Here is a 12,046-nt window from a genome sequence, read left to right as displayed (position 1 = left end):
AAAAAATTTTGCATACTGGCATTAGATAGTAGTCTTATAGTTTGATAAATAAATACAATTAAATACAAACAGTTCTAAAGCAGGATAAAACCTTGTATGTGGTTCATTCACTTCATGATTTTAGAGATTAAAAGCTTAAACAAGAATCTCTAGTTTACATTATTGCTGTTACTTTTACTTCTTTAATACTCAAGTACAATTTTAATGTGGTACTTTTTTACTTTTACTCGAGTACGATTCTGGCCAGATACTTTTACTTTTAATTGAGTAAAATTTTCCCTCAGTACTTGTACTTTCACTTGAGTAACATTTTTGAGTACTTTTTACACCTCTGTATATATATATATATATATATATATATATATATATATATATAATAACTTTCAATTTAACATACTAACAGGCCATACTGAACAACAACATCCTTGAACAAAAATACGACCTAGTATATTTCAACAAGCTCTCGAGTACAACTCAAAGACAGACTTTGTTTTAATTCAGTTTCCATTGTCCTTCACTCAGTGCCTTGAGTAACTGACAAGCTGATGCCCCCTTTTTGATAAGGCAAGTCTGCAAGTTGTTCTTTTGTGTTGTACCACATTACTCGCTCAACTCTCTGTGTTTGGACAAGTTCGTTGATACTACTTATCTCCAGGCGGAGTCTTTTCTCAGAGACTGACTTTGTGGACTTAATTGCATCAGCAAGCGAATGATTGTCAGTGACACAGATTATTGGTGGAGCATGTTCAGCATCACCAGTAGTTTGTTCTGAGAACAGTATGGACAGAAAAATAGAATTGTCAATTCCATCAGACATTGCCAATGTTTCACCAGCAAGTGTCCTCCGCACAATCCTCTTGACTCTCTTTGATTGCCAAGAAAGGGGTGAGAATTTTCCATTTTCTCCCATTAAAAGAATCAGGTGCCCTCCTGGGGTGCCTCCATCTGAAAGATTTCCAAACGAACCATCGCTGAACACAATCATCTTAAGAGCACTGTCTCTGCCCAAGTGTTGGAAGTTTAGAGTTACCTTCTTGGACTTGAGTTTGCACACTATCCGGTTTGCTTCATGGATTGTCTGCACAGTTGCATTTTTTATGTTTGATGTAAAATTGCTAGCATCAAATATGACATCTGGCCTGCTCTGCCTTGCCACCCAGAGAATTTGGCCTATTTTGGACCTGAGCTGATCCTTTTCCTCCTTACAGAGAGGTGAGTCTTGTTCCACAGCTCGTGAAGGATCCATATGAATGTGTTGCATGTGTTGAATGTAATTTTCCTGGTGTATTTGTACTTTTCTGTCAACAGTCACAAAATCTATTCCCACATAACAGAAGTGATCATGTTCCTCACGTCCAACTTGGAAAACAGATCTTAGATGTGGTATTACGGTTGTGGAGAAACTTTCATGTGTCTTGCACTGAGGAGAGGCTTCCGTCGGGCCACTCTGCCATAAAGCCCCGACTGGTGGATGGCTGCAGTGATGGTTGACTTACTACAACTTTCTCCCATCTCCCGACTGCATCTCTGGAGCTCAGCCACAGTGATCTTTGGGTTCTTCTTTACCTCTCTCACCAAGGCTATTCTCCCCCGATAGCTCAATTTGGCTGGACAGCCAGCTCTAGGAAGGGTTCTGGTCGTCCCAAACGTCTTCCATTTAAGGGTTATGGAGGCCACTGTGCTCTTAGGAACCTTAAGTGCAGCAGAAATTTTTTTGTAACCTTGGCCAGATCTGTGCCTTGCCACAATTCTGTCTCTGAGCTCTTCAGGCAGTTCCTTTGACCTCATGATTCTCATTTGCTGTGAGCTGTAAGGTCTTATATAGACAGGTGTGTGGCTTTCCTAATCAAGTCCAATCAGTATAATCAAACACAGCTGGACTCAAATGAAGGTGTAGAACCATCTCAAGGATGATCAGAAGAAAAGGACAGCACCTGAGTTAAATATATGAGTGTCACAGCAAAGGGTCTGAATACTTAGGACCATGTGATATTTCCGTTTTTCTTTTTTAATAAATGTGCAAAAATGTCAACAATTCTGTGTTTTTCTGTCAATGTGGGGTGCTGTGTGTACAATAATGAGGAAAAAAATGAACTTAAATGATTTTAGCAAATGGCTGCAATATAACAAAGAGTGAAACATTTAAGGGGGTCTAAATACTTTCCGTACCCACTGTACACACTTTTTGAGCTTCCATAATGTTCCCTCATAGATAGCCTCAGGGGGAGGCCTGATGTAGATGTCATGTGACATGTCTATTCCCTGCAGAAATGCAGATTTTATATCCATGGAATGAAGTGTCCACTGTTTTTGACAAATAACTGCCACCAGCAGTCGAAGAGACTCAGAAGCACAAGTGGGAGAATCTTTTTATAGCTCTAACACATTTAACTCCTCAAAACCTCTGGCCACCAATCGTGCTTTCAGTACTAGTCCAGTTAGTGTTTCCTTGAGAGTGCACACCCATCTGGTAGAGATGCACTTTTGTCCCTCATCCTGAACTTCCTCAAACACACTGTTATCTCTCCAACTCTTCATCTCTTCTTGTTTGGCTAGGTCAAAGGATAGATCTTTTGTTACCAATACATCCTCACTGACATTTGTGGCACTAACATCAGTAACAGCGGGTTCCATTTGACAGACTGATCTCATGAAATGGCGTATGTATGACACGCCAATTCGTATTTCCATTTTTGGCGTGCTATCAACACGCATAATCGCTTTTCAGCGTGTTTATCAACGCCGTTGACTTAACGTTACATTACTCTCTATATAAATATATATGAATTACCCCAACCCCGTCCCTAAACCTACCCGTCACTGGGGTTAATACCATTTATGAGTCTTCCCCTACCATCCTAGTAAAAAAATATCGCTCCCCAGATGTAGATTTACATTTTGCTTCGTTTCGCTCGGACATTTAACGGCGTAGACATACACGCGGAATCACTCGGACATTTAACGGCGTAGACATACACGCGGAAGATGACGGCGTGGACATACACGCGGATAGCTCAAAATGCGTATAGATAACACGCCACTTGACTTGAAAGTGGCGTGTATGTTTACGCAAAGTCATGATGTCATGTTGCATTTGAAGACAGTCTAAACATGATATGTCAACTGAATCTTTACTGCCTGCAACATTAGTTGGTTCAATGAGCAGAAGGTTGTACCAGTTTTTGTATTTGCCAGTAGCTTTGCCTGCACGCCCTAGTACTTTTGCTGTGTGCAAAGCCCCACTGTCTCTGTCTCTGTATTTTAGAACTTGCCCTGTTTTTAAACGGACATCAGTTCCCTGCTCTGTATCACTTTGTGTCACTATGTCGTTGCATAGTGTGTTGTGCTGCTACATTCTGCCCCATAGTGGATGCCCCTGTGTCCTCAGTTTGCACTGAACTCTGCTGTATTTCAGTTACAGTTTCTGTTCCCTCCATGTTGTTGACAGCAGCTCCTGTCATCTCCTGTCTTTGCATATTGTTTGTGTCAATTTCAGCATCATCCATAATGACATGTTGATCTCCGCTGTCTGTGTTTACTTTTCTTAGTCTGAGGTAGTCTACCCTAATGCAGGTTCCTCCATGTCTGACAAACACCACTGCACCATCCTGGCTAATGACAACTCCTGGTCCTTTCCACTCTTGACAGTCAACTCTCTTGTTGTAGTACACTTTGTCACCCATTTCATATTTCTCATCTGTCTGACGCAGTTGTTTACGTAGTGCTTTCTGAGCATTCTGCTTCTGTGAACGCCTTTCTTGATGCATGTAATGCAGAGATGTGTTTTGCCACCCACTCACTTTTCGTTGTGCCCTCTAAAGCTGGGGGCTTGTCGGTTAACACAGAGGGCAGGTTGGGATTCTGTCCAAACACCAACTGATGAGGACTGTAGCCATGGACATTTTGCATGGTGTTCTTTGCCATAAGAGCCCAGTCCAATGCAGTGTCCCAGTCACAGCCGTTACTTGACTTCACTTTCATTATGATCTTTGTAAGTGTTTGGTTGTGTCGCTCTGTAAGTCCATTGTTCCACGGGCTGTATGCTGCTGTTGTCTTTATTTCTATATTGAAGTTTTCTGCCATGTCTAACCTCATCATTATTAAATTCTTCCCCATTGTTGCTAAAAAGTTTCTGAGGTGGACCATGGACACTTATCCAGACATGGACAAAGTGTTTCACTATTTCAGAGGACTTCTTAGTGGTCAGTATGCTGCCTGCACTAAAGCTTGTGAACTGGTCAATAATGTGGAGATGCCACACACCTGGTTCAAGTTCATGTAGATCTACTGCAACAGTTTCATTGTACTGAGATGCCAGTGGTAGGCCAACAGCAGGCTTTGGTTTGGTCTTACTGTATCTTTGACACGTTTCACATTCACTCACAATTTTCTCCAGAATGACACTACATTCTGCATCTTTATTTCCTGAGCTAGTAAGAAGTCTCTGCAGTCTGTCAGCAGAAGCATGACCAAATTGTCTGTGAAGCTTCATCAGGATTTTGTGTTTTTCTGCTGAGCTCATTTTGTCTGAAATTGTCAGTATTTTCTCGTCACACTGACTTTGTACATCCGCATTCTTTTGTTCCGTAAGAGTGACATCTTCAACAGCTACCAAGACACAGTCATCACTTTGAATGTTTTTCTTTTCATTGTCCATAATGTTTACACAGTAATGACCAGAGCTTGTAAAGTCAAGTTTTACAGGTTAACTGAACATCACCGCACTGTCATTTTCCATATCTAGCGACTGTCCCTGCTCTTTTCATGGATACCTTGCTCAAGAGTAGTGGAATGTTCGCTTTCAATATGACACCTAGTTTGTCCAATCTTTGCAGGAATTTTCAACTTTCTGTTGGAATAGACCACTTTTCCATCACCAACCTTAAAGGGTCTGTGACTGTGAGTTTCTGTCTTCCTCAGATCTTTTATCTCGTTTTGGCTTAGTTCAGCGATGTAGCCATTTATCCATTCCTGTCCACACACAGTCCGTGTGAATGCAGTGTCTATTATTGCTGAGCCGAAACACTCTGTCATAAATATTTCTGCTTCAGTGGGCTACTCTTCTGTATACAGAGTAATGTTGCACTCCTCTATATCATCTGTTTTACAATCTTCAGTCAGTTTGACTTGCTCACCTCTGTGTGGACAGTCTTTGGCCCATTGGAACGTGCTTTGACAAACAGCACATTTTGATCTGCGTCCATACCTGTCCAGAGGGTTAGTGCCAGGCAGTGGTGTCTTTTGCTGAACATTTTGCGACCATGGCTTGCTCCTTTGTCACCTTTGTTCTGTTACATATGCTGTTTCCCGATTAATCCCCACTGTAGAATTAGACTTTCCTCCGAAAATCCTCTTCAGTGCTGACTTCATTGACGCAAAATCCAAATCTGTACATGCTGTCAGTGCTAACAGTCCAGCAGTTTGAATGCTAATACTGCATCGGGAATCTCCATCTTATATTTATGCATCCGCGAGTACCGCTGTTCAAAATCAATTATCAATTATATAGTCTGTCATGGAAACACTGATATCTTTCATAATCCGGTCAAAGCTCGAGTACGCCTCGTAAACTTGGTTCTTTTCTTCTTTGAGAAACAAGTCATCGAGTTTCGAAAATTATTTAAATAAATTAATACAAAAATTAAAAAAAGGTCAGTAAAAGGTCATTCAAAATATGAATAAATTCTGTTACAATATAAATAATACAAAATAATGCATGCTTTAATTGGTTCTTTAATATTTTATTAATATTAAATACCTTAATAATAATGCATAATATGTTTTATCCTTCTAATAAAATTATAATTTTTATAAACTTTTGAAAAACATGAAATAATAATTAAAAATCAGTTCTGCATATCTGACAAACATAACAATGTCTAAAGCTTAAACTAAAATTACAATGAAAATTGACAATAAAAGCCTATAAATTAATTAATAAATACATTTATACAAATAGCATTGTGTGACATTTCAGGGGGGTAAATCTGAATTCATGATTCCACAACAGTGTGATTTGTGGAAATGGTATGTGGACTTTGTGATAAGAAATTCTGCCAGTCCAAAAGTAATGCAATCACAGTAAAAAGCATTTTTGTGACGTTTTTGTATGCAATGTGCATCAGAAGGTCAGTGAACAGACAAAGACTATTAGAGAAACTAATGTTTGTGTATATTCTCTTGTTTGTGTCAGATGAGATTGCATGTGTGGATCCAAAAGAGTGTGACTTATACTGTGGAACCAGTGTGGGCTGTAGTAATATTGCTTATCCGAAACTAGTGGTGGACCTGATGCCAAACGGTAATATCCTTATATTTCTAGTTCCCATTCAGCCAGTCACGTTTGATGTTACATCGGACTGATGTCATGGGGTCTCGCCTGGGAGCCCAATCACCTCCAAGTGGTAACAGAACGAGCCAATGAACATTGGCCAGTGAGTCACACCCACCCGGACATACGGGTATAAATAGGACCGGCATTACTCACTTCATTTATATTTTGCTTTGGAGCCGAGCGGTTGCACAGCGATCGTTCTTCCAATTCAACTCTACTGAAAAGAGAGTACATTTCTGAAGAGCAAATAACAGCAATTTTAATTGCTATCAGGAGAACACTGTGAAAACTTGCAGCTGGCAAGCTCATCGTGGGATCTTTGCTCATCGTGGGATCTCTGTGTCGTGTGATGGGGCATTCCAGCGGTGTTTGCATCCAGCTTGCTATGCACACAGTGCAACATTCGCCCCTGGTTGTTTTGGCAAAAAAAAAAACAGCTCCCTAAAAGAGCAAGCACGGGTGGTCAGCGTCTTTTTCAAGATGTGTTTCCATCCGTGTGTTTCTGGATGCGGTCGTTCCTGTCTTAATCTGATGGCCACGAACGCTCACTACAAGAGCATGTCCATGTTGGCATTGCGGTCGCGACTCCCCTTCTTCAATACGGAGGCACGAGTCCCCTCTGCTGCTAACCAGCCCCCCGCCACTTCTCGTAGTAGAGCCGCGGGTCTGGTTAGCACTGGTTAGGGAGATCTGAGGGTTACAGTGGGAGCTTCTTTGTCGGGTCCGTCCCCACGAACCTCGCACTCCTCTAGCATGCCATGTGCCATGATTCAGTTGAGCTTAAAATCTTGTCTTTGAAGACAGCGCTCGCTTCCTTCAGGAGGGAGGGGGACCTGAAGGCCTGAGACCCCGGCCCGAATACATGCCCAAAGTTCCCACCACTCCCTTTCGGGACAGGTAGTAGGAGACCCAACCCTCGCGCTGCTGTGTCCAGTTCGCGCGTTGCGTGTTTATGTGTGTGGTCTCCGTAGCGTTCCCCTCTGTTGGGACTGGGCACGCTTCCCCAGCGTTATGGTCATGGCTGAGAAACATTGGGAATTGAGTTCCAAGGCACTCTTCCCTGGGGTAGGAACAGCAGCTTCGACCATCCCCAGAATAAGATCCTGTCCCTTCCATCCCCTTTGGTAAGACTACTTTCTCAGGCTTACATGGGGCACTAGGTAGGTTACGAAATTGTGAGAGCAGTTGCCAAAAGGGCACGCCGTAGCTTGCCATCATCTGCATCTCCAACACTCGTATCACAGTTCAGTGGCTGTGTCACTTTCCATAGGGATGTAATGTCGAACATGACTGACTAAATGGGAACTTCTAGGTTACTAATGTAAACCAAGGAGACGCTACGTCCCCCCTGCCACAGCCCTAAACCACCACTGAACGGCCGGGATCCTGTCTCGGCTCCTCAGCAAAACATAAATGAAGTGAGTAATGCTGGTCTTATTTATACCCGTATGTCCGGGTGGGTGTGACTCATCATCCAAATCATCATCGTTCTTTTACCACTTGGAGGTGATTGGGCTCCCAGGCGAGACCCCATGACGTCAGTCTGATGTAACGTTACATTAGTAACCTAGATGTTCTGTCTCTTTACATGCTTTGAAGGATCTGTCTGGTGTTATGGGTCTAAACTGTTGTGTGTGTTTCTGAAGGTCTCAGAGGCTTGATGTTGTCTGTCATGCTGGCCTCTCTGATGAGTTCACTCACTTCCATCTTTAACAGCGCTAGCACACTCTTCACCATGGACATCTACACCAAGATCCGTCCCAAAGCCAAAGAGAAGGAGCTCATGATTGCTGGGAGGTGCGTTCTCGTGTCTGTTTGTATCTGTTGCATATTGATTTTCTGACCTTGTGAGCAGAAAATGATGTGAAAGGGCTCTTGAGATGCCTGTGTTCATGCGTACAGGTTGTTCATGCTAATTCTGATTGCTGTGAGTATCGCGTGGATCCCCGTAGTTCAGACAGCTCAGAGCGGCCAGCTCTACGACTACATGCAGTCCATCACCAGTTATCTGGCACCACCCATCGCCGCTGTTTTCACCCTCGCCATTTTCTGCAAGAGAGTCAATGAAGCAGTGAGTCAGTCCTTCACATTTTACAGTTTTATATATTTTGCTTTGTATCCATTTATATATTTTGGTTTATATCCATTTTGCTTGTTAAATTCAGATTTATATTAATAATATTGATCATGTTTTTTCTCTCAAAAACGCTTAAGTCTTGCTGTAAATTTTTTATCTATTGACACATAGTGTTGGCATTCCCTCACAGGGCGCTTTCTACGGGTTGTGTATTGGTCTGTTGGTGGGTCTGGCGCGTATGATAACCGAGTTTGCCTATGGCACGGGCAGCTGCGTGAACCCCAGTAACTGTCCCACGATCATCTGTGGTGTGCACTACCTCTATTTTGGAATGATCCTCTTCACCCTGTCCTGTATATTGATACTGGGCATCTCCCTCATGACCAAACCCATTGACGACAAACATGTAAGTTCTTCTGATACTCTTCAGTATTATAGAGTGTTCTTAATCATGCTTCTGTACCACCATTCTTTCCATTTACAGTTTTTTTTATACACTTTAGTACTATTTTCACAAGTAAGGTGTACACTGTTAAAACTCTTAGTGCTAATATCACAACAGATCATCAAAAGTGCACTTTTTTCAAACAATTTGGCATGTTTTCAAATGTGTTTTTTTTTTCAAACACAGAAGTATCCTTTTCACAACACAAAATAAATGAAAGAAGACACATGGCATCAAACACAGCATTCTTTATTACAGTATGTATGCCATGTGATACTGTAAACAGATTACCATGGTAGAGACTGCCACATTACTGTAACTCACCCACCCTTCATCTGTAAAGGTCAACTACAGTATAGATTCAGTCATATGGTATACAGTGAGAACATTTACTGCATTGCCAGCAAACTCTGTTCTAGCACGAAACCTCACGGCAGTTTCATAACTTCATCACATCTTTTGATAACACACTAGATAGATATTATTACAAACATTATGGATTCAATTACATAAGTTAGGTAATGTAAGTGTATTTTCTAATGTGGCAACTGTAGCCTGTATTACTGTAATTATTTTAGCAACAAGGGTGATTCGAAACATGTCTGTTGCATTGTTTGCTTTTGAATGAACTGATTGTTAAAAGTACTAAATTGAAAGAAGATCATACTGTTGTGTTTCGGCCCCTCATTCTGTGGCCCCTTGTTGTTGTGCAGCTGTACAGACTCTGCTGGAGCTTGAGGAACAGCACTGAGGAGAGGATAGATCTGGAGTTAGATGACTGGACTGATGAACAGGATTTATCAGAAACAGAAGGTACGTCTGCACAAGCCACCAAATTCATAAACATTGATAGGTAACAGAGGTAACACTCACCGTTTTTGTGTGCAGCGTGCATCACGTGGTTCAGTAAACGGACTGTGGGTGTCTGTGGGTGGGCCGTCTGATGCTGAGACTAGTTTATGGCCATGATTAATTGACTAGATTGTTGTTTGTTCTAGGAAAAACAAAGGATGTTGATCCAGACACGTCTTATTTGTGTAAATCAAATTGCACATGTAACATTTTAACTTTTAATAACCAATAACAACCGTTCATCTCTTGACCCTGCAGAGGTGCGTGAGGAACCCGGCTGTTTTAAGAAGGCCTACAACTGGTTCTGCGGCTTTGATCAAGGCAATGCCCCTAAACTGACTAAAGAACAGGAGGCGGCGATGAAGTTGAAGCTCACCGACACCACTGAAAAACCTCTGTGGAGAAACGTGGTCAACGCTAACGCTATTATCCTCCTCGCCGTCTGTGTCTTTTTCTATGGTTTCTTTGGTTAAAGATCACATCTGTATCATCTAACTCTGTTAAGGATATTAGACCTGTATTCTGTGGACAGAAATGTTACCTTATCAGTGACATTGAGTTAATGTGATTAATCAGATTGTAAGAGGTTACAAATTTCCTTCTTATAATATCCTCAACAAAAACCCTTTTCTTCCTTATAGCTGCTTACTGTACTTTATTTGATGGCAGGAACTACAATACAATATTTTTTTCTGTAATTTTTTATTTATATACATTGTTTTTAGCACCTAAACTAACTTAACTTAACTTTAAAATTTAAGTAAACTGGTTGCCTTCAAATTTTGTTTATTGAAATGAAAATTAAATATTTTATTTAATAAAATGAAGATTGTTTTAATAAACAGAAACTCAAAATATTATGTTATCTGAAACACATTAGTCATCTAAGTTGATTTGACAAAAGAAAAAAAGTTGTGATAAATCATGAAAATATTTTTAACTATGTTGTGGTGTAGGTTTTCTGATTCGGGATCAGACTCTGGCTTAATGGCAAACATCTGACGATTTCAAAACAATTCCACACGTGTAGCAGATATTTTAAACATTATTTTAATAAGAAAAACTGTTACCCAATCATAGCAGTGGGCGTTTACTTCCAAGTCTTGGATGTACCTCTGGAATAAAGGGGGCTGCTGCTGAGGGGCGGGGCTATAGCAGGCTGTGGCTTTCTGTTTGGCTGTACAATGATCTGGTAGCCTTGCATCAGTCGTTGACAGATGAACTCTTCAAACACCTGATGGGCCGTCATCACTGGAGACTCATCGTCATGTCTAAGATGGAGAGCACATCAATTTTGGACTGAGTTCTTCAAAATATATCAAATCTACAGTGGGGTTCAAAAGTCTAAGAATACTTGAGAATTTGTCATTTTTCTAATTTAATAAAAATGTTTTTTTATTACAAATAAGGAATAAAAAGTTGAGTTCAATAGAAGCAAGACCATGTAACTATTTACAAAGCTTTTCACATGCAATTCACATACAGTCACCGTAATGTTTATTAGAAATAGTGCAAAGTGTCCCTATTATGCTTTTTCCAATATTACCTTTCATGCTGTGTGTATCATCTGTGAATGTAAACAGTCTGCAAAGCTGTAAAGTCGAAAATGCATGACAAATAAAGTTATTGTCTCCTAAAAGTAAGAACTCCCTAAACGAGTCGTCAGGAATTCCAGTCTCACTTCCGTGACCTGCATACGTAACACAGTAACACATTTGCATAATGCCCGCCTACGGTCTTCATTGGCTGCCCAAGAACAATGTCTGCTTTGACCCACCCTCAAACACTGTAGCTGGTTTGTGTTGTGTACATGTCGAGAAGTCGCTGTTTTCTGCTCTGCAAAAGCAAATTCTCTTTGTAAACACTTCCAAAGGATCGGCGAAGAGTCAGTGGTTAAAATCACCACAGCGATACAACAGCAGAATAACCTTTTGACGACTGCTTTTCAAATCTTCGTGAGGTCTAAATGGGATTTACAAAATACTTATCCATTAAAGATAGGATAGTACCCACTTTATTTGGGCCAAATTTCTCATCAGAATCACATCCTGTAAGTATGATTTATTATTGATGTATATATTTTCTACCGGGTGTTCAAAATACGTAGTTTTGTGTTTTATATTGTGTAGTTCTCCGGCAAACTCACGTCCTACTGAAATACTTCCACAAATCAACTGTGGGCCCACTATTACCTGAAACTGTGTCCATTAATGCAGATTGTCTGTTGTTCTTACTACTTTTAGTAAAGATAAAGGATGGAGCAAAATGATTTTTACAAACTTTAATGTTACATTAGTCATTCACGTTAGCTCGGCTAACGTATGCGCTGTTATTGATA

General features: G+C 40.8%; 1 protein-coding gene across 1 annotated transcript in view; it reads left to right on the top strand.

Annotated features, from left to right (window-relative positions):
- Window positions 1-10,420, top strand: part of LOC311285165 (sodium/glucose cotransporter 1-like) — a gene marked incomplete at its 5' end in the record, with an annotated part of 49,208 nt that extends 38,788 nt beyond the window's left edge. The window contains 6 exons of the mRNA XM_084400665.1: window positions 6,194-6,301; window positions 7,981-8,131; window positions 8,237-8,405; window positions 8,602-8,817; window positions 9,570-9,669; window positions 9,967-10,420. Of these exons, the coding sequence (XP_084256791.1) occupies window positions 6,194-6,301; window positions 7,981-8,131; window positions 8,237-8,405; window positions 8,602-8,817; window positions 9,570-9,669; window positions 9,967-10,181 (959 nt within the window). The 3' untranslated portion in view covers window positions 10,182-10,420. The remainder of the gene's footprint in view (window positions 1-6,193; window positions 6,302-7,980; window positions 8,132-8,236; window positions 8,406-8,601; window positions 8,818-9,569; window positions 9,670-9,966) is intronic.
- Between the last annotated feature and the right edge of the window lie 1,626 nt (window positions 10,421-12,046).

The sequence above is a fragment of the Rutilus rutilus genome (genome assembly GCF_951802725.1).
Source record: "Rutilus rutilus genome assembly, chromosome: 25".
Taxonomy (NCBI): Eukaryota; Metazoa; Chordata; class Actinopteri; order Cypriniformes; family Leuciscidae; genus Rutilus; species Rutilus rutilus.
Note: the sequence above shows the minus strand (reverse complement) of the source record. Positions and strands in the feature narration are given on the sequence as shown.